This window comes from Choloepus didactylus, chromosome 11, assembly GCF_015220235.1.
Source record: "Choloepus didactylus isolate mChoDid1 chromosome 11, mChoDid1.pri, whole genome shotgun sequence".
Lineage (NCBI taxonomy): Eukaryota > Metazoa > Chordata > Mammalia > Pilosa > Megalonychidae > Choloepus > Choloepus didactylus.
Genome location: NC_051317.1, coordinates 1033925 through 1057826, shown reverse-complemented (window position 1 = coordinate 1057826; position 23902 = coordinate 1033925). Strand labels below are relative to the sequence as shown.

The following is a 23902-nucleotide window of genomic DNA, read 5'->3' as shown; positions in this document are numbered from 1 at the left end:
GCTCCATATAGGTATATTACAGTTCTATGGTCATTGAAAGTCAAATGTAATTTTCAGAATCTGTTCTGTGTCTCATAATTGGCCAAAGCATATCTCTTCTTGCAACTAAAGGAACACAGGGAGTAAATATTCTGGGAAGATTTAGCAAGTGAGGGACTTGATCAGAAATAGCTAATGTTCCTAATAGACAAGAAGAATGCATCAATGTATCATTTGTGTCTATGACTTGGCAGAGACTATCTAGAAAATAGACATGGATGGGGGAGGGAGGGCCAGTAAGGGGTTAAAGAAGCAGCTGGAAATACTTAGCATCTATAATGAGATAATTAAGACTAATTAGCTGGCCCTGTAGGCAGAAAGCAGCCCATTATGTCCAGATCCAGTTTTAATAACTTACCTGGTTTTGAGGGTAGAGTCCAGAGCACCCCAGAGAATGAGATGCTTCAGGGATGAAACTTGGAGAGTAGTTTCTAGAAAAACAGTGGAAAGTATATTTTTCTTCTAGGAAGTAAACAGTTCTGGTGCCCTGGAGAGAATAACTATACGGAACCTCAGTTTTCTCATCTATTAAATGGAAATTATGGTTTTTGAGGAGTTGTTGCATGGTGTAAATAAGATGAAGATATATGAAAGGGCCTAAAGCAATTCCTATCACAAAATAAGTGCTGTATTAAGGGCACTGAACTTGCCTCATTTTGAGGTCCTAGTGACAGACAGTGCCTCTAACAGTGCACTCAATAAAATTTGTTTCCTAACTGAATATTTACTGAGCACTTATTTTGTGATAATTAGACAACTCAGATGAAATGGACAATGTGCCGGTTTGAATGTATTATGTCCCCCAGAAAAAGCCATATTCTTTGATGCAATCTTGTGGGGCAGACATAATAGTGGGGATTAAGTTGGAATGTTTGGATTCGGAGATACTCCCCACCCAACTGTAGATGATAACTGATGGGATATTTCCATGGAGGTGTGGTCCCGCCCATTCGGGGTGGGCCTTGATCAGTGGAGCCATATAAAACATGCTGACTCAAAGAGACTGAAAGAGAGTGCAGCTGGGAGTGATGTTTTGAAGAGAAGCAAGCTTGCTAGAGAGGAACGTCCTGGGAGAAAGCCGTTTTGAGGCCGGAGCTTTGGAGCAGATGCCAGCTGCCTTCCTAGCTAACAGAGGTTTTCCGGAGGCCATTGGCCATCCTCCGGTGAGGGTACCCGATTGCTGATGTGTTGCCTTGGACGCTTTGTGGCCTTAAGACTGTAACTGTGTAGCGAAATAAATCCCCGTTTTATAAAAGCCAATCCATCTCTGGTGTTTTGCATTCTGCAGCATTAGCAAACTAAGACAGACAATTTTCTAGAAACCCAAGAACAACCTAAACTGACTCAAGAAGAAATAGAAGACCTCAACAAGCCAGTCACAAGTAAAGAGAGTGAATCAGTCATCAAAACCCTCCCAACAAAGAAAAACTCAGGACCTCATAGCTTCACAAGTGAATTCTACCCCACATTCCAAGAAGAATTAATACCAGTCCTGCTCAAACTCTTCCAAAAAATTGAACAGGAGAGAACGTTACCTAACTTATTCTTTAAGACTAACATCACCCTAATTCCAAAGCCAAATAAAGATACTACAAGAAAAAAAAAAAAAACTCCAGTCCAATCTCTAATGAATATAGAAACAAAAACCTTCAACAAAATACTTGCAAGTCAAATCCAATAGCACATCATAAGAATTACACACCATAATAAATTGGGATTTATCCCAGGTATGCAAAGGTGATTCAATCAAGAAAAGCAACTAATGTAATATACCATGTTAACAAATCGAAGGGGTAAAACCACATGATCATCTTAATTGACAACAGGAAAGGCATTTGACAAAATCCAACATCCTTTCTTGATAAAAACACTTTGGGGGAAAAATACACTTTGAAAAACAGAAATCAAAGGAAACATCCTCAACATGATAAAGGGTATATATGAAAATCCCACCACTAATATCTTACTCAATGGTGACAGACTGAAAGCTTTCCCTCTAAGATCGGGAACAAGACAAGGATGCCCAGGTCACCACTGCTATTCAACACTGTGATAGAAGTTCTAACTAAAGCAATAATTAGGCAAGAAAAAGAAATATAGCCATCCAGATTGGAAAGGAACAAGTAAAATTGTCACTGTTTGCAGATGACATGGTCCTATATTTAGAAAATCCAGAAAAAAATGACAGCAAAGCTACTTAAGCTAATAAGCAAGTTCAGCAAAGTGGCAGGATACAAGATCAACATGCAAAAATCAGTAGTATTTTTATGCACTAGTAATGAGCTATCCAAGGAGTAAATTAAAAAAAAAAAAATCCATTGACAATAACAACCAAAAGAATCAAGTATCTAGGAATAAACAAAGAATGTGAAGAGCCTATATTCAGAAAACTATAAAACATTGCTAAAAGAAATTAAAGAAGACCTAAATAAATGGAAGGACATTCTGTGTTTAATGATTGGAAGGCTAAATGTTGTTAAGATGTTAATTCTGCCCAAATTGATTTCTGGATTCAATGCAATCCCAATCCACATTCCAACAGCCTACTTTGCAGAAATGGAAAAGCCAATTATCAAATTTATTTGGGAGGGTAAGGGGCCCTGAATTGCCAAAAACATCTTGAAAAGAAGAACAAAGTTGGAGGACGCACACTTTCTGACTTTAAAGCATATTACAAAGCTACAGTGGTCAGAACAGCATGGTATTGGCACAAGGATAGATATTGTGGACCAATGGACTCAGATTGAGAGTTCAGAAATAGACCCTGACAACATGGTCAAATGATTTTTGCCAAGGCTGCCAAGTCTACTCAACTGGGACAGAACGGTCTCTCCAACAAATGGTGCTGGGAGAACTGGATATCCATATACAAAAGAGTAAACAAGAACCCCTATCTCACAGTTTATACAAAAATAACTCAAAAATGTATGAAAACCTTAAATATGAGATCCAGGACCGTAAAACGCCTAGAAGAAGAAGTGGTGAAGCATCTTCCAATCTTGTGGTAGGTGGTGGTTTCTTAGACCTTATACCCAAAGCATGAGCAACAAAAGAAAAAATAGATAAATGGGACCTCCTCAAAATTGAATACTTTTGTGTTTCAAAGGACTTTGTCAAGAAGGTGAAGAAGCAGTCTACTCAATGGGAGAAAATATTTGGAAACCATCTATCTGATAAGGGTTTAATATCCAGAATACCTAAAGACATTCTACAATTCAACAATAAACAAATAACACAATTTAAAAATGGACAAAAGACGTGAATTGACATTTTTCTAAAGAGGAAATACAAATTACTAAAAAGCACATGAAAAAAATTCTGAACTTCACTAGCTATTAGGGAAATGCAAATCAAAACCACAATGAGATATCATTTCGCACCTCCTAGAATGGCCACTATTAAACAAACAGAAAACTACTACAAGCGTTTGAAGAGTATTTGGAGAAAAATGAGTATTTGGAGGAAAAGGAACACTCATTCACTGCTAGTGGAAATGTAAAATGGTATAGCCACCATGGAAGACAGTGTGGCAGTTCCTCAGGAAGCTAAGTATAGAACTGCTATATGATCTGCATACCCATTATTGAGTATATACTCAGAAGAACTGAAAACAGGGACATGAAAAGACATTTGCACACCAATGTTCATAGTATTGTTATTCACAATTGCCAAAAGATGGAAGCAACCCAAGTGTCCATCAACCGATGAATGGATAAACAAATTTTGGTATTTACACGTAAAGGAATATTCAGCTGTAAGAAGGAATGATGTCCTGTTGCATGTGACAACTTGGATGAACCTTGAGTACGTTACATTGAGTGAAATAAGCCAAACACAAAAGGACAAATATGGTATAATCCCATGATTTAATATGAACTAAATTTAATAAGCAAACTCATGGCATTAATATCTAGAATATGGGTTACCAGAAGATAAAATGTGGATAGAGAATGGGGAAACTTATGCTTAATTTGTGCAGAATTTTTTATAAGCCTGATTGCAAATGTTTAGAAATGGATAAAGGTGATGGTAGCACATTATCATGTGTGTAAATAACAGCTCTGAATCATATATGTGTGATTGTGGCTGAAAGGAAAACTTCAGGGTCATGTATATCACTAGAAGGAAAAGTAGAGGATAAAACAAGGGACTGTATAACATAGTGAACCCTGTTGTGAATGATGAATCTGGTTAACAGTACAAATACAGAATGTTCTTCCAAGAATTAGAACAAATGTACGTCACAACTACAAGGTACTAATAATAGGATGGTATATGGGAAGAATACATCTAATGCAAACTATGGACTGTGGTTAACAATAATATCTTAAATGTTCTTTCTTCAGTTTTAACAAAGGAGCAACACCGATGCCAAGTGTTAATAATACGGGTGTATAAGGGGCATGGGGTTTCTCTTTTTTGGAGCTATGAAAATGTTCTAAAATTAATTGTGGCGATGAAAGCAAAGCTTTGTTATTACACTGAGAGCCATTGATTGTACACTTTGGATGGATTGTGTGGTGAGTAAATAAAACTGTTTTGAGGGGGAAAGAAAAAAACACTCAAGTGGTTGCTTATGAATTCCTTTCTCCTCGCCAGAACCAAGCTGATTTTTCTTCATTCTCTTCTGACTTCATGCATGTCCAAACTCGGGATTCTGTGCCACTGACTTCAGGTCCCAACTCTGTTGCCTTCCACCCCCACACAGGGAAGAGCATAAGCTTGGGATTAAAGCACGTAAGCATGGGTATCCTAGCTCACTGACATATACTAGCTGTATGATGTGGGCAAGCTACTTAACTCTTTTGAGCCCTTCTTTTTTCACATATAAAATGAAGTAAGCCACACAACTTCATAGGATTGTTATGACCATTAATGACTTGCTACAGTGAGGTGTAGTACATAGTAAATACTACAAAATCTTTGTTAAATAAATTAAGTTCTAAATTCATTGCCTGCACATTATAAGCATTCAGCAAACAAATGCTGTTATTTCGTCATTCCATAAGTGTTTCTTGAGCACTAGGCCCTATTGTAGATGCTGGAGAAATAGCAGTGAGCAAAACAGACTAAGTTCTCTCCCCAGGGACCTTACATTCTAGTAGAGGAGACAAACAATAAATGAATAAATATGGAAATTAATAGCCAGTCATAGTAAGTCCCATAAGAAAAGCAGGTTATGGAGTTAGAAAGTCACCAGGGGTGTTATGGGTGCTGTTATAAGTAAGGGAAAGGCCTCTCAGGAAGTGACATTTACGTAGAATTGCTGCCCACATTATTCTTATTAGTATTTGCTTCTTGACTTCTCCCTACACATTTTGGTGGCTTGTTTCTTGTGTTCCTGGTATCCCTGTTTGCCTCAGGCAGTCAAATTTTGATTGAAAAAGTGGTAAAGTCAGGAAATTTTGGGATCTGTGGCTGAGTAAAGTAGGTGAGGGGTTGAAATATTCAAGTTTTAGATTTATCTTTGTTCTGAGTGGACATCCTTACCTTGTAAAAGCTTTACTCCCAGAGGAAGGGTGGTCATGTTTTATTTGATTGCCATAGTCACTGAAGTCCATGTTAAATTCAAGACAATAAAAATGATAATGGCTGTCATTTATTAAGTTCCAGGCATAAAAAGAGGGGCTTTACAGATGTTTTCTCATTTAATCCTCACAGCTAACTTTATGATGTAAATATTATGTTTCTTAATTACAGATGAGGACACTAAGGCTTATGTAAGTGAAGTAACTTTACTCAAAAGTAGGCAACTAACAGTAGCAGAGCCAGAAAACTTAGAGTTTTCTGACTCAAAGCATCTACTTCCCAGCACCTTTATCTGCCTGCATTGATAATTATCACTGCTTTTTAACAGTTCCCCATTGAGAAAATACTTTATCTTAGAGGAATAAGATTACATGGCTGGGAGAAACTAAGATGGCAGCTAGGTGAGACAGGGCAAAAAAACACCTCTGTGAGAAACACTAGATAAAAACCAGAAAGTGACCCAGAATACCGGTTACAGCAATGCACCAGCTGGACGAGGTCTCCTAGTTTCACAGGGACCGTATACTTGGTGAAACTGGGAGTCTGCATTCTGAGACGAGTGAGTAAGCTGGCTGGAAGACCTGCAGCTGCGCGGCGGTCTGGGGAAGCCAGGGTTTGGCGTTTGGAGACCAACTGGCTCTTTTAAAAAAAAAGGAAAAACCCAGAAGCGGCTGCAGTTGTGATAGTGGGAACCACGCAGTAAAACACAGCAAGAGGGGTCTGGGCTGGCCTCTCGGTGTCTGGCCTGGAAGATAGCCCGCTGCAGATACCCTCGGGGCCGGGGGAATGGAGGGGCGAGCCGGAAGCAGAAAGAAACCCCACGGCTAATAGCTGGCTCCCCGAGGGCTGGATAAACTCCTGCCCGGGGCCATGCCCGCAGCCCAGAGCCCCGCCAGTTGTTCCGGAGCTGGGAAAGAGGAACTGTGCAAGGAAGGGGGTGTTAAAATGCCCCATTCAGCCATCTTTGCATCAAGCTGAAAGCGCCTTGGCACGGCCCGGTGGCCCGCGGCTTCCCTTGAGGGATGGCGTGCACTGGTGATGTAGCATGGCATTCCCTCGGCAGAGGTCCTGGAGGATTGTGGCTGGGCAGGGGGACCCGCTTGGAGAACCCAGGGACACTACGCCAAGTCCGGTGGTTTGTGGGACAGTGAGAGAGAGGGTCTGGGGCTAAAATGAAATGAAGGCTCAGACTCTTGCGGCAGCCTCGAATCTCCAGGAACCTGGGGGATTTGAATATTAAAGCTGTCCTTCCTCCCTGGCCACCTGTACACACGCCCCACATTCAGGGCAGATGGCTCCAGCAACACACCCAAACTGAGTTCTCCAGCTGAACCCCACAAGAATCATTTTCCCACACACCGAGGGAACAAGGTAGAGAACTGACTTGAGGGGTATAGGTGACTCACAGTCGCCATCTGCTGGTTGGTTAGAGAAAGTGCACGCCACCAAACTGTGTTTCTGAAAAATTAGATAGGTATTTTTTTTTACAACTTGAAAGAACCCTATCAAGCAAAGCAAATGCCAAGAGGCCAAAAACAACAGAAAATCTTAATGCATATGATAAAACCAGACGATATGGAGAATCCAACTCCAAACACACAAATCAAGATATCAGAAGAGACACAGTACCTTGCACAATTAATCAAAGAACTGCAATCAAGAAACAAAAACATGGCAAAGCATTTAAAGGACATCAAGAAGACCATGACCCAGGATATAAGCGACATAAAGAAGACCCTAGAAGAGCATAAAGAAGACATTGCAAGAGTAAATAAAAAAATAGAAGATCTTATGGAAATAAAAGAAACTGTTGGCCAAATTAAAAAGACTCTGGATATTCACAATACAAGACTAGAGGAAGCTGAACAACGTCTCAGTGTCCTAGAAGTCCACAGAACAGAAAATGAAAGAAGAAAGAATGGAGAAAAAAATCAAAAAAATCGAAATGGATCTCAGGGATACGGTAGATAGAATAAAACATCCAAACTTAAGACTTATTGGTGTCCCAGAAGGGGAAGAGAAGGGTAAAGGTCTAGAAAGAGTATTCAAAGAAATTGTTGGGGAAAACTTCCCCAACCTTCTACACAATATAAGTACACAAAGCATAAATGCCCAGCAAATTCCAAATAGAATAAATCCAAATAAACCCACTCCAAGACATATTCTGATCAGACTGTCAAATACTGAAGAGAAGGAGAAAGTTCTGAAAGCAGCAAGAGAAAAGCAGTTCACCACATACAAAGGAAACAGCGTAAGACTAAGTTGTGACTACTCAGCAGCCACCGTGGAGGCCAGAAGGCAGTGGCATGACATATTTAAAATTCTGAGAGAGAAAAACTTCCAACCAAGAATACTTTATCCAACAAAACTCTCCTTCAAATTTGAGGGAGAGCTTAAATTTTTCACAGACAAACAAACGCTGAGTTTGCCAATAAAAGACCTGCCCTACTTCAGATACTAAAGGGAGTCCTACCAACAGAGAAACAAAGAAAGGGGAAAGAGATATAGAGAATTTTAACAGACATATATAGTACCTTACATCCCAAATCACCAGGACACTCATTTTTCTCTAGTGATCACAGATGTTTCTTCAGAAGGGATCATAAGCTGGGACATAAAACAAGCCTCAAGAAATTAAAAAAAAAAAAATTGAATATACTCAAAGCACATTCTCCAACCATAATGGAATACAAATAGAAGTCAATAATTTTTGAACTGTAACTCCACTATTTACTTCCTACATGATATAAAATACACAAACTCTAATGACAAATCAGTGGTTTTGAACTCAATGTAATATGTAATTTTAGACAACTATATAAAGGTGGGGGAATGGAGGAGTATAGGAACATAGTTTATGTGTCCTATTGAAGTGAAGGTGGTATCAAAGAAAAACAAGATTGATATGGATTTAAGAGGTTAATTTTAAGCCCCACAGTAAACACAAAGAAATTATCAGAGAATATAACCATAGAGATGAAAAGTAGAGTTTGGGTTAAGAGAAATGGGGGAAGGGGCAGTGGGGAGTTAAGAAATGAGTGTAGGGTTGCTCTTTGAGCTGAAGGGAAACTTCTAGTAATGGATAGTGGGAAAGAGCATTACAACATTCTGAATGTGATTAATCCCACTAATGGAAGGCTAGGGAGGAGGTGGAATGGGAAAATTTAGGCTGTATATATGTTTCCACAACTGAAAAAAAAAAAAAAAACAGTCTAAATAGATGACAATTGAATGCCAAGGATGAACTTGGATGGGATTGGAGGATAGAGGACAGGTGGCTCAAAGGGACACAGTTGAGACATAAGGAAAAGGGAATATAGAATGTAAGCTTTGTATCATTGTTGAATCTCTTATACTTCTTAGCTGCGCTTAATGGGATTGCATAAAAGAATGTTCTTGTTCATGGGAAGTGTATACGTGAATTATAGTGTATGTTCAAGGATGTGTGCAGCTAGCTCTCATATGTTCAGAAGACAGAGCAATAGATGTTGGATGATAGGGAGGGAGGGAGGGAGGGAAAGAAATAAATAGCGATGTGACAGCATGTTAAAGTTGGTGGATTGAGCTATCGGGGGAGGGAGGTCAGGGTATGATGAAATTCTGTGTATGGGGTTAGTATTGTTTTTGCAACTGTTCCTATAACTTTGAATTTATTTCAGAATTTAAAAAAAAAAGATTACATGGCTTCAGCAAAATGTACATAAATGTTATATATTTAAGGATTTGGTCATGTTTACTTCAATTATTTACTGTATTATTCTGTATCAGACGTAATAAAATAAGGACTCTTAAAAATTCACCTTTATTGAGCATCTCCTTTCATTTTCCCTAATATTTGCCAAGCACAGTTCTTAGGTGCTAAATACTCTAATACTAGTACTACCACTCCTATTTAACAGTTAATCTTCACAATAACCTTCAAAGATAGGTATTTTTATCCTTATTTTGTAGATGAGGACATTGAGACTCAGAGCAATTAGTAAAATATCCAAAGTTAAATATGATGTGGTAGAGCCAGACACCAAGTCTGTGACTGCACAGCCCTACATCATTCTTCATGGAAAAACACAAAGATACACCGGCTCAGGTCTCCAGGAGCTAAGCCAGAGATACTATCAGTGGAGGCTGATAGGAATAATTTACATTCACACATTATAAATTTTATCTCATTTGCCACAGTAACCCTTATCAAATGATGATAATGGTAATATGCTATAGGTGGTATTATTCGTGTTACTCCTGGATATATGCTTAAACATTTGTAATTCAAGGCAGACTGATGAGCACTAACTATAGTAAAGAGTCAGATTAAAATGCTGTGGGATTCCAAAGGGAGATGTGAGATTACTTGCTATGGAACCGGGCTGAGTTAGCTCAGACACTGGGGAAGATATAAGTTGACCTGGGTCTCAAAAGATAGGAATGGTTTCTGTGTAAATGTCTAATGTTATCACCAGTTGACAGAAGGCATATCTAAGAGGAATAGCTTGGTAGCATAGCCAGTCCCTGACAGAGCAAGGATTAGAATTTGGTTTACATTACCCTTTACCTAAAACCCTGACCTTTATCTAGGACAACATACCAGGAAAGACTCCTTGGCCTTAGCTTTTTGACATCTCTGTGAACAAAGGTAAGTCCCTGAATCTTTAGGACTTCTGAAACAAACTATGTGAGGTTGAGGGGGAGAAAGAAGTCACAAAGGAACAGGGTGTGCCGAATCAGCCATTCCTTAGGAGTCAAAGGATATTGGCTCTGTCATTGATATTCTGTGTGCGTGGCCTTGTACGTCAGTTCTTTATCTGCAAAATGACACATAGGTCAGTGTTTCTCAAACTTCTACATGTCACTTTTAGGGCTTGTTAAAACAAAGATTGCTGGCCCCCACTCGCAGATTTTCTGCTTCAGTAGATCTGGAGTGGAACCTGGGCATATGCATGTGCTGGTTTGAATCTGTTATGTACCCCAGAAAAGACCATGTTCTTTTAACCCATTCTTGTCGATACAGACCTATTGTGGGTGGGACCTTTTGATTAGGCTGTTTCAATTGAGATGTGACCTAGCCCATTCAAGGTGGGTCTTAATTGTTTACTGGAGTCCTTTATGAGAGGATAAAAGGCAGAGACATTTGGAGAGAGTTGAGAGAGAGAAACGGCCTGGAGATATCAAGAGAGAACCCACAAAGCTTGGAAAGAAAGCCACTGGAATCAGAAGCTGAAAGCAACAAAACCTGGGAGCAAAGGACCAGAAGATGCTGGCCATGTTCCTTGCTATCTGACAGAGGAACCCTGGATGCCAGTAGCCTTTCTTCAGAGAAGGTATCCTCTTGTTGATGCCTTAATTTGGACATATTCACAGCCTTAGAATTGTAACTTGTAAGTTAATAAATACCCATTGTTAAAAGCCAACCCATTTCTTGTATATTGCATTTCGGCAGCTTTATCAAACCAAAACAGTGCATGTAGCAAGTTCCCAGGTGTTGATGTTGCCTCTATTTGGGAACCCAAATTTGAGAACTACTGGTCTAGATCATTTCTGAGATCTTGTTTCCTCACCAATCCTCTATTTAAAAAAGCTCTATTAATAGTATAGAAATAAGTACCATAGTATGTAGATCTGAACCGAATAGTTCCACCTCCAATTTAGTACGCCACCTTGAGCAAGTCACTTAGCCTTTCTTTGTATATCCTCTTCAGTACAGTGGGGTTTTATGGAAGTGAATGAGGTCCATACTTCCCTACAGCACAGGACAAATGAAAGGATCAAATCTCTCATTTAAAAGAAACACCTTCTGAAAAGAATTCTGTATAAATTATCAATTGCACATATCCATGTGTGAAATGAAGTTTTCACTTGGGCAGAATCCTTGAGGAAACTAGAGTCTACTGCCTTTAAAGTGAAAAAGTTAATAGAAAAAGTCTCCTCTTTTCCCTCTTCCTTATTTAAAATATGGAAACTTGTACTAAGTACCATGGAGAATGTACTTAAAATCCAGATGATCCATGAAGGACCCTGTCCTATTTGGCAGATAAAGAAAAGTTTCCCTGCCATCTATTTAACAAATTAATAAAATGGAACATAAATAAAAGAGAATAATAACTTGGAGCTATCTGGGCACCTGAGTCTGGGAGCCCTTTAGGCCTTGGCACCCAAAGAGAAGGGCGAAATAAAGACCCTTATCTCCGAGGTTTTAAAATTGGCCTTCCTTGAGGCATTAGGGAAGCACCAGGAGCCCTAAGAACTGAAGAGCTGTGATGCCTGGGGCATGAATCTGTTTGATACAATAAAGAGCCCGAGAAAAAAAAAATTACTGGTAAGTAATTTTGCGATTTTATTTGGCGCAAAAGAGAAGGCGAAACACCAGAATATTCAATGAGCCAAAGCATAAAGTGTGACATGGGTGTGAATGCAGCGCGACCCCTTCTCAGGAACATTTCTAAGCCTGAATGAAGCACTCACTGCCGAGGCTAATATACAATAGCATGCATTTTAAACCCTGGTGACCCTTTTGTTTCTCTGATAGGGGAAGATGAGGACGAATTTGAGAATTTCATGCTGCCTCTTACAGTCTCTTTTGAAACGGTATTACATATATTCAACAACAACTTCAAACAAGAAGATGTAAAGGTAGGTTTGTTTCCAAACCTAAGGAAAGACAGTTTTGCTGTTTATAGAATATCTAGATGCAGAAAAGTGTTTTACATACCTGCGTATGCTCTATGCCTCATCAGTCCTGTTTTCCCAGCTTTTGTTTTGAGTTGTACTTTTCATATAAGCATTTTTCTTGTTTCTCATAAAAAATCAACTTTGAGGTCAGTGAATGATTTTGGACAGTCAGTTTGTGATTTGCCTCTTGTGGCAGTACTATCTTTAATAGAACATTCTTGTAGGTAAACCACTCTAAACCTCCCTATTCCCTCATCTACCCTGCACTGTATGTTTCAATATCTTTATATGGAGGAATGCACACATATACACATGCTAAAACACTACATCTCTAAATATTTTTTTAAACAAGAATTTATATAAATCAAGACTTTATTAAATGGCTAGGCATATATGTATAAATAGGAGCTGGTCTTGAAGTATGGCATTCTTAAACTGAACAAAGTGATTAGGATAACTGATAGCTAAATAAGGTTTTTATGTGCCTGTGGGAGCCATATTAGGATTGATTTGACAAGTCAGTTCAGCTGTGGCAACAGTCATACTATCTAAGACAACATTATGTTTTATTAGTAAAATCCTTAAGTGTAGCAAGCTGTTTGTGACAAAACAGCCCCATATTTTAAGGTGGGGGGTGGGGAGCACAAGATTTGCTATGTAGATATAGCACATCCTGAAATTGTAATGTATCAGCGTTATGTTAAATAGATTGACACTGATTATTATTTTTAAAAGACTAATAAATGCACTCCAGAGGATGTAGGCACCTTTGTTGATGATGCTTGAATCATATTTTGAAGTATGTTGGAAATAATAACCGTCATTTTATATGGCTCCTCTTTCCTTCACAAAAAAAAAAAAAAAAAAAAAAAGGCAGTAAGAAGCCAAATAGAAAACCAGTGGCTTTTGATGATTATTTTAGTGTAATTTTCTACCAAAAGATAATTAGCCAAATGCTATACCTTTTACTTTAAAGTACAGTTTCTGAAATGAATGTTTATCAGCATGCCTTAGTCATAGAATTTTAAAACCAAAAAAGGATCTTAGAGCTTCTCTTTATGTTTATAATCTTGCTGAAATTCTTCACCAGTTTCCTTCCACTCAGGTTAGCTATAATTTTTTTTTTAAATGTCTGCAGATATTTTCAATGACTAACAAAATCTTAGCAGCTTTAAGGTGGCTGAAACTGGCCCTTACCAAAAAGAAGCTGTGAAGTTGAAAAGCACCATCTTTATAAAAATTACATTTGTCTCATTTGAAGATTTCATTATACTCCAAGCCCGTTTTGATGTAATCCCATCTAGTTTGATAGAAACCATCTTTCTGGAGTCATTTTTAATGGAGTTCCAGTGATATATCCCTAAACCAGCAAGTTCTTAACGACCCTGGAAAGTGACTGCTTGATTACATTTTAACGGTATTTGCAAATAAAATCACAAGTAATTAAGGGGAAATCTCCAGGCTTTTGAGCAAGTTTGATGCATGATAACTGCCTGATTCAGCTTCATCTAGAGTAATGCTGTGTAGGCAACAGCTACTGAGATCAATAGCAACGTAATGATAGTGGCAGAATTAAGTGAGTAACCTGAGAACTGTGCCTCAGAATGCATGCAGCTGCCACGAACCAAGGCCACACAGTGCACTCCGTGCTTCCGTCCTAAATGTTCATCAAAAGACGCCCTGCAGGAAAATGGAGTTAGATGCTCTTTATTGCTGATCGTGTCTCTTGCCACATTTATCAGGGAAATTGGATTAGCAGTTGGCAGCTGCAGGTAGACAAGATTCTGCAGTGATTAAATATGCAGCTTGGCTGCATTTGTTGTGACAGACCTTTAGTAAATTCTACTGTAAGCACCATCTGTCTAATTTGTATAAAGAAAACTTGGTGCTTTAAGCTACCGATAAAGAACTAAATCTGTTACTTTATCATAAACAAAACTTTTGCACTAAATGCTTTAAAATGTAATTTATTAGGTTAAGGCTATTTTTCTATCATGATGAATAAATAATACATGCAAAAGTGCTTTCAGGTACTTCATTTTGCAAGTACTAGAGATAAAAACAGTTCTGTTTTGTTCTTCAGTAAAGTATTTAGTATTCCAATCCACAGGAGGTGATGCTGTTAAAATATCTCTATGAAAATGCCGCAGGACTGCCAAATTCATTTAATTTGCAACCCTTACCAGGATTTTCTAACTCCCTATTTATAGATATTTTTCAAACACAGACTTCAGGTTGAACGTAAACATTAATGACCTATGTTGCCAAATTGAAATGTGGTTGTGAAGGGAGGAAGTACTGCAAAACTCTTAAATTTATAGCTGTATTTTTTTGTTTTAAATTTATAGCTTTATTTTTTTGTTTTGTTTTACTTAGTCCTAATGAAACTGACAAGAACATTGAGTTTTTGTCTTGGGTTTTTCTCTTCAAAGTAAAGAGGAAAGGAAAGAAAATGCTGTGACAGATCCTGGCTCTAGAGCATTATTTCAAAATTTTTCTTTTCCCCTAAAATTGTATCCATAGAAAATATAATCCAATACTTCTCTGACTCATGCATCATTTTTGATTTGGCTATGACGTCATCGTTATTAAGGAAAATGAATGAAAACTTCTGGGAGGAAGAGGAGCAGTTAAATAGGCAACTGCTATCTTTAGTCCCTTCGTAAAAACTCCACAATGTTAAATTATTTAAAATCCTTGATTTTCAGCATGCGCACATTAAAAGTTTTCTCACTAAGTGCCAAATGTTGCAAACAGCACTTTAACAGAATGATTTTGCTTTGATCCCTGTAGCAGTTCCTGAATAATTTATCACAGGTTATTGCCTTAATTCTGGAGAGGGATAGAGCAATAAAGGCAGATGAAAACACTCCAGTTGAAACACCTTGGGGCCTGCTCATTCCTCTGACACGGCTCTTTTGTTGGAACTATTTAGAGGTTATTAAGATGTGTCTCCAGAATTAAGAGTATGCTGTAAGGATGAAGACAGCCATCTTAATTCTAAAGACAAAGCACAATGACCCTTCACCTTCTTTTTCTTTGTTGTTATTATATAGTAGAATTATGAGGATAATATTATAGCTGCCCCCAGTAGTGCCACTACAGTAAAGGGTCTGTCAGACTTTCCATTAGAAACCCTGTTTTGGGGGTCAGGGTGGAAGGAGCCGCATTTCAGCTGTTCCCCAGCCCATCCGTCTCACACTTGGCACTCAGACAACTGTTCACCATACAGTGGGCTGAAGCACTCAGCAGTTTCTCCTTGAACTAATCCGAAAAGGAATCCGTAGGCTTATATACCCCAGAACCTACCCCACTCCCCCAGGCAGCCTCGCTTAATAGATAGGTGCCTCTCACTTTTCAAATCAATCAAGTGTCAACCAACTGTAGTATAGAAGAGGAGAAAGGCAATTTGAAATACACCTCTTTTTATGATTTTAAATGAGATGGTAATTGTGGCTCCTCCTACCCTAAATTTCAGTCAGATCACCTCTCACTCTCTTGCATTGTTTAGTAGCCTGGTTGAGCTTCCAGTTAACAGTTTTCCTGTCTCTTAACAGAACTGGGTATTTTTCAGCTTTCAAGAAAGTACCCTGTTAGTGTTGTTTGTGTTTCAGTGTAGATGATTACAGTACTCACTGCTGCTTAAAGATAAGAGGTATTGTGTGAGCATTAGAAATCTGTTTCTTACATTAACACTGCATCCTACAACTCATTTCACTCTATTTAAAACATACATTTGATTATTAAATTGTTGTATGCTTCCTCTGCTCTGTAATAGCGCTTTCTAATTTAAAATATTGGTATAAATTCCATTGCCACATTTTACTGTGTTGAAAAAAAAACAAAAAACGCTATACATTCCCTGTCAATTGCAGCACTTTTTTTAACTTGGCATCTGTTAAGGAAGGAAATCTGGGATAAAATAAAAATCAACCTTTTTAATGTAGTGAAAATAGACTAAAGTAATATTTTATTAAGAGCCCTTTGTACTAGGCACAAAGAAAGTAAAACTCATGGCTCCTATTGACTAATTTGAAGAGTAGTCTGTAAGTGTACATAATAAAAATAAACAAAAAAAAGCTGTTTTAATAGGAAGAGTGCAAAGCTAAGTAGTTAGAATAGAATTGTTCGAAGGCTTCTTAGAAGATGTATTTTGTTCTAAAGGCTATAAGGAATGTGGAAAGCTGATAAAGAGGGAAACAGGTTTGAAGTGGTGAAAATACGTTATGTAAAAGGCAAGATGTTTTTTTAAAAAAATAGCTGGAGCTGCAAGGGGGCCAACTGGTTATAGAAAAACAAGGATGAGTGAGATTATGAGGAAAGAAAGAATAAGTCATTTTAAAAAGCAGAAACAAATTCACAGTTGTCAGATTCAGAAATTCAGATAACAATCATTCTCTAAACTGTTAGGCAGTGTAGAAACTGAGTAGTCTTACAAGCATCCTGTTATACTTAGTCACCTTTTAGGTGAGGGGAAGGAGGGTGAGAAATTCCAAATACTTCTGAGAGTTAGATAAACTATTATTTGCTGCTTTGAAATGTTATTCAGCCATTAAGAAGAGGGTCAGGATTCCCTTCCTCCTTAATGATAATTATAAGTAAACTTCCTAAAGAAGTTTTCATTTATTACCAGAATGGGAGGTAAGAGAAAAGTTCAGAGACCTTTTTTCCGACAGAATGTTTCTACTGAAACATATTTTCAAAATCACAGTTGCGTATCTCAGTTATCCCATCCCCTTGTTTTACAATTATGTTTATTTGTGCTCTTTGTTCTGACATTCTGGCATCTGTTCCTGAATTTTCTTTTTCTCTTCCCCAGCTTCATCCTAAGGATAGTTAAATTGAGTCCAAGCGTACAAGTCAGATCTCTTTCATTAAAGAATCAAGGGTCTGTGGGTTTTTTTCCTCTAAAAGTAAATACTTATGGAACACATAGTATGTGGTAGGCATTTTTACATAATTTTATTAAATTTATTCCTCATAACCTGTGAGAAAGTGGCATTATTCGCCCCTTTTATGTATGAGAAGACTGAGACTGATAAAATGCTTTGCCTTAAGTCTTAAAATTAAGAGCTAGGATTCAATTCAGGTCTTCTGACATTATATATAGAACTATTTTCCTACATCTCTTCTTTGCTTTGGGAATGCATCTACCATTCTGGATTTGTCTTAGTATCAGTAGGTCACCTGGTCAGTTTTATTTTGTCCTAAGTTATTAAAGATGTTCATTGGGAATCTTTAAATGCCAATATGTTTGCAAGATAGACTCCAAATTGCATGGTGGTACTGATTTCATGCAAGCCGATGTGGTTAAGATTTGCTATTATTAAATAATGTCTAGACTGTGCATTTATGTTTTGTGGAATTATCAATCCTGGTCTTTTTTTTTTTCCTAATTTGGCATTATTCAGAAATACAATATATTAAGAATCTAAATGTTCCCAAGCAACTGGCATTATGACTTAGCTCAATTTATAAGAAGTGGAGTAGAACTGGTCAGCAGATTTGATGGTGTTCATTTAAAGAGTCTATGGGTTTTCTATAGAAAGGGATCTGAGCGAGACATTTTAGCTAATGAATCAAAATCAGATATGTGGTCATTATTGCCTGATTATTACTCCATCTGCTCTGCGCTAACGTGAAAATCAATTACTGTGTCTCTTTCCCACTGACAGCGTATGTTGATCGGGCTGGCAAGAGATCTTCAAGGGATTGCCTTTGCGCTGAACACAAAGACCAGCTACACCATGCTGTTTGACTGGATGTATCCTTATTACACTGTGACAATACCAGCTCTGTGCACAGAGGGATGCCAGGCCCCTTGCTTTCTTTTAATAGTATGGCACAGTAGGGAAGAGGAAACAAAGCTAAATGAACTAATGTGTAATCAGCTAAAAATTACAGCACAGAGGCAGCAGTGCAGATAACTGAGCACAGCATTTGGAGACCCAGCTCAGACAGGTCACTTTTTTTGGTGTCATTAAAAATTGACAATTTAAAAATCACATCCCCAAGTGATTATTTATGTTGGGATTGCAGGGATATCTGGCTAACATCTTTAACTCAGGATCAATGACTCCTACCATTTGGCATTTTCTCAGTGAGCCTCTTTGAAGCTTAACTCGTCATGCTCCACTTTTTCATCAGCATGAAAATATTAATGGACCTGAAAAGAGGGAAATAAATGGTCAGGATTTTTCATTTGGTATAAAATTTGAATTTAATTTTGCCAGGGTTCAGGACAGATAACAAACAAACAAACAAAAAAATACACATTCCACATGGAAATGCCTCATCATTTAAAACTGAAAAGAGCGTGGCCTTTGGTGTCAGGCAGACCAGGCTTTGACATCCCAGCTCTCCATTTACTGTGTAGAACTGGGAAAGTCACTTCATTTCTCTGAGTCTCAATTTCCTCATCTAAAAAGGGAGGTAATCCAGTATCATGGCTTGTTATGAGTATTAAAATGGGTAATGCACTTTGTACAATGTCTGGCACATATTCAGTGGTCCTAAATAGTTATTATTAATATTGTTTTAATAGTTATTAGTATATAAATCATCATTGATCCTTATAGGAAGTATACTTTATATGAATCATGAGTGTAATATAATGATTTTGTGCCTTTTGTACATGAAACCATCAGAACACATAAGAAAATTTTTGTGGTCTGAAAAGTAATTCATTTTTTAAATTACACTATTTTTCAGGTGCTCTCTTCAAATCCTTTCTATTCAAACTTTTCTTGTAAATTAATTTGCAAAAGAAACTTCTGAAAGTTAATCTTCAACTACTGATGCCACAATTATGGCCAAAGACAAACAGGGAATCTGAGCATGTTTTAAGGAAAACTCTGCACACTAAAAATATTTTTAAATATTCATTTGAGTAGTGAACATATTTTTAGTTATTAAGACCTACTTCATCAGACTACTGTGCCCATAGAAGGGTTAGAGATAAGAATTTTCCATATTTTTGAAGAATCGTGTGTCTTTATATCAGCCTATAATGTACATGTACAGAGATAGTAAGTTTTAAGTCAGATAATTCTTTCAACTAGGAAGGATAAACTAGAATTACATATGGTCCTTTTATTTCTCTAAACATAAATAATGGCTAGCTTTCTCCCAAAGTGAAGTCTTTATTTATTTGAAAAAATCATAAAAATCTAGTGTTGGTACTTTGGAATTGATGGTGACGTTGAAACCAAGCTAGAACTCGAGGATGTTGAACACATAAAGTTCATGTTTTCCTCTTCTACAGTTTTAACCTAGTCAAGTTCAGAACCTTTCCCCTGAGTGTCTAGGAATAGAAATACCTGCCATGATTGATACAGTCTGAAATTTAGAGAAGATATTGTAATTTAAGTTTTTTGTTAAGTCTGTTTTCCATTTCCTCACTCAGCTTTTTTCTTTTTGGCACCCCTCTGAAATGAAACTTGTGTCCAGCAGATGGCAGAAAATAGCAAACAGAAAACCTCAGGACTTAATGTTTTGTTTTGGACTGCAAACCATTGTCTCCTCCATTTGACCATAGGTGCTGATGTTATCAGGGTCAGGTGCGGAGGGTGAAGTGTCACTTGTACGGGAAGCCGTGGTAGATTGCCAAACAAGGTGGTTTGGTACTAGCCATGCTTATAATAATTGGGTTTCAGTATCAAATCAGCTTCCTTGGGAAAAGGCCAAAAGCTTTTCGTAATTGTATTGACAACAAAATGAATATGATAAATGGTGTTCATTCAGTTGAGACAAGATTTATAGTTTTCCTTTGGGCAAGGGATGAAGAGCAAATATTTATAATAATAGTAAAATTTGTTTAAAAGTTACGTTATCGGATAATTCAAAAAGCTTTATTAAAATATTTTGAAATACTTTAAGCAGTTTCAGGTGATAAAGTACAGATTCTTTCCAAAATATTCAAGTAATGCAAAAATGAATAAGTATATGCTAAAAAAAACATGGATATGAAAGTCATTTATTCTTTCTGAAATATTGATATGTCAAGCGGTCAGTGATGATTCGCACATTACTGTTGGGGAAAGTTTATTTGCCTTTTATTCATATAAATGCATGTTCTTTAATTTGTTATACAGTCCTTAGTATGCAGAGGAAACATCCTATAAGAGCATGTTACTTAAAGTCAAAATGCATTTTATTTATGGTGATTATTTGATAAAATGCTATTTTAGTGGTTAGGTATTTAATTCAAAAACATTTTTATAAACATTGACTGCATTAACTGCTACACAAACTACATTGCTTATCACTCCATCCTTCCAAAACTAAATTGCCTGAAACTGCATAGCAACCATCTTGATAAATTGTTTCCACTCCCGGAGAATTGAAGGAAGATCACTGATATCTGTCTTTGCCCCTACTGTGAGAACACTACATAAGAAAGCACCTTACCTTACAGTGTATTTAATTGCCTTGTTTAAACTTTTCCCAGATCATACTTAGATTGAAGTATCAAAAATCCAGAGGGAAATTGAAAAAAACTAAAGGAATGTGTATGACACTGTTTCTCACCCTCAGTCTCTTAATTCTCATAATGTGATCTTTGAGTCCACTGTCTTAGTCAGGCTATCAGTGCTGAATATTGAGGGCCATATCGCATGCATAAACAAATTATATAAAGACAAGGCAGAACAATCAGTTATATAGAAAAGCACAAACTTTGGACTAGGGTACTCTTACTTTCCAGGCCTGGTTTTACCACTTAGCAACCTGTGAAGTCTTGGGTAAGTTACTTAGTGTCTCAGAATCACAGTTTTCTCTCCCATTAAACAAGGCTAATAACAGCTAATTCATGGGTTTGTTGTAAGAAGTGAGTGGACTGACATAGGCAAAGGACCTACAATAGCGTCTGGCACAAAGTACATACTCTACCATTGTAGTTAGTTCATCTTCTAGTGTAGCATGAGGCAAAGGAATCTCATTTGCTCACTAATTCAGTATGTTGGGCTAAGGACCGTGCCAGGTCTCATGAAGGATGTAGATTACTAGGGCACAAATTCTACCCCAAAATGAGCTTACAGTTTGAGTCAGATACCTACATAGATGACTATAATAAAATATAGAAGTGATAAGTACCATAACAAAGATAAGAATAAGAGAGTGATTGCAGTTGGGAGGGGAATAAGGGAAGGCTTTGTAAAGGTGAAGATGTTGTCCTGAATCTTACCAAGTAAGTATGATTGGACCATGTGGAAATAGAAAGAATGATAGATTTTCAGTTGGCCTAAGCTCCAAGTTTAGGAAGGCGGGTAGTGGAGATGAAGATGTACCATTATAGATACTACTTATTTCATGGGTGGAAATGTAGGTTGTCTGGGACCTTTGAATATTAGGCTAAGGAATTTAGACCCTTATTCTGTAGGTAATATAAAGCAATTGATGGTTTTGAGTGGCTAACAAAATCAGAATTGTAGCTCAAGAAGAGAGTAATTGGCAGTATCATGTTGGCCAAATAGGAAAGAAAGTATACCTTAGAAATCACTGTTTGCTCACCACACATTTTTCAAGTGTTTTCTCTGTGCCAGGCACTAGGAATATAAGAATGAATAAAACAGATTGCTCTTCAGAAGCTCGCAGTCTAGTGGATATACAGATTAACTAATAAACAACTATCAGTGTGTTTTAACAAAGATGCATACAAATGGATCACATGAACATATATGAGGAAGAGATTTTTGGATTGGTTGGTTTGTTGACAAAATAGGGAAAGCTGTTCCCCCGGGGGCAGTGAATTTGGGCTAGGTGTTGAAAGATGGATAGGCATTTGCTGGACCAAGTTGAGGAGAAAGGCCTTCCAGCAGTAGTTGCCTTCATGAACAAAGGTACAGCTGTATGTAGCATTCATGGAACACCTTTAAAATAAACTCTGAACTGGCAGGCTATTTCAGTGCTGGAAACACATCCTAACATCCCTATCTCCAAACAGTTTTAACAGAAGTTCTTCTGTTGCCTTCTAGTGTATTGTGATGCTTTCTCTACTGTGAACTCCCAGAGGGAAGGAATTATATTGTACTCATTTCTGTTTTCTTGGGGTCCAGCACATAGTAAATATAGGTAACTACTGGATGGATGGGTGATTGGATGGATGAATGGGTGCGTGACTGGCTGGCTGTTGTCAAGAAGCAAACTTGAAGCTTTTCAGTTTTTCATGTATTGTTACCTTGTAAGGCAATGCCATATCATTAATGCCTTTGATTTTTTAATTTATCTGATCTGGACCTTAGGAATTCATTGAGAAAATGTCAGTAAAAGCAAACAGCTCTGTGCCTCTTCTTCCTAAGGGCCCCCACTCTTTTCTTCATATATATATATAGTTCTCACAAGGCCACTGGAAAATTAAACTCCTAGAGTTGATTCTGATTCCCACCCTATAATCTGAGTCTGGCTCTCACTCTGAAGCCCTTTTAACCTCCCTGCTTAGTAGACCTCTACTCTGCTTTCCAGTAATCACTCATTTTCTCTGTGGCAGTCACCTCTGTCAGAAGCATATTAGAATTGGCACCACTCTTATTCCACAAAGAAAAGGGAGCATCCCTTCATATCCCCCAGCCTTATCCCATAGTGAATGCAATGTGCACTGAAAAATATGATGTCCCTAATGCTTTCTAGAATGCTTTGCAAAGGGGCTTGTGTGTGCCTATGTTATTCTCAGGTTCTGAGATTTAGGTCTTTTTCAGTTTTCTGATAAGTCTTCCAGATGCTTTCCCAATAGTGATCACTAGACTTGTGCTCAGTAGATCTCTTGGTGGACTGTTTTCTCACCTGTGCTCCTCTGGGACTGCTTTGGAATTTTGGTACTCAGAGTATCCCTATTGTGTGTATGCCATCCAGACTGTAGCATGAACCCCTAAGAATAGAAGCTGCATCTTACTGATCTCTGGAATCCCAGCCCTAGCATGGTACAAAGAGCATAGTATCTACCATCTATCAAAAATAACAGATTTTTCTAGTCCAGTAGGCAAAATAGAGTTAATCAAATTCATTGATTTTATTTTTTCTGTTTTCATCAACTAGAACCCCAAACACACATACATTCACTCCTTATGCTCTTTCTCTGCTTTATTTTTCTTTGTAATACTTTTTAACATATTATGTACTTATTTTGTTCATTTTCTGCCTTTTCTTATTAGAATATAAATTCTCCAAGGGCACAGATTTTTTTAATGTTTTATTCACTGGTGTGTCCAGAAAATCTAAAACAGTGCTTTTTATAAAGTAGGCCCTCAGTAAATACTTGATAAATAGTTGTTTCAGTATCCACAAATTCATCCTTAACTTGATCTCTCTAGGGGAAAAAATTTTACTTTGGCACTTTTGAGGGGCATTTCACTATTAAGTGTTTAGGAGGCTTATTTTCATTGAATCTTATATGAATTATTTCATGATGCTTCAAAATGAAATGTGTAATTAAGAATTAAGTAGGTAGTTCTAATCAAATATGCTATATTTCATTTTTAGGTTGGCAGGTTTACAGCACACATATTTATTGAGTATCTATTTTGTGCCAGGCCCATGTACCTAGTTCCTGTCTTCAAAGAGGTTATAATATAAAAAGAAGAGATAGACAAATGCCATCATAATGCTAACATAGGGTACCCACATGCTAGGTTAGACATATTTAACCTCCCCTCCCCCAATCCAGAGTTGGGGGGTA

At 37.6% G+C, this 23902-nt stretch overlaps 1 protein-coding gene across 2 annotated transcripts in view; it reads left to right on the top strand.

Moving 5' to 3' along the window:
• The window catches only part of RANBP17 (RAN binding protein 17), a 458652-nt gene that overhangs the window by 337041 nt on the left and 97709 nt on the right, over positions 1-23902 (top strand). For both annotated transcript variants that reach the window (XM_037799252.1, XM_037799251.1), the window contains 2 exons: positions 12089-12192; positions 17907-17995. In XM_037799252.1, coding sequence (XP_037655180.1) covers positions 12089-12192; positions 17907-17995 — 193 coding nt within the window. The remainder of the gene's footprint in view (positions 1-12088; positions 12193-17906; positions 17996-23902) is intronic.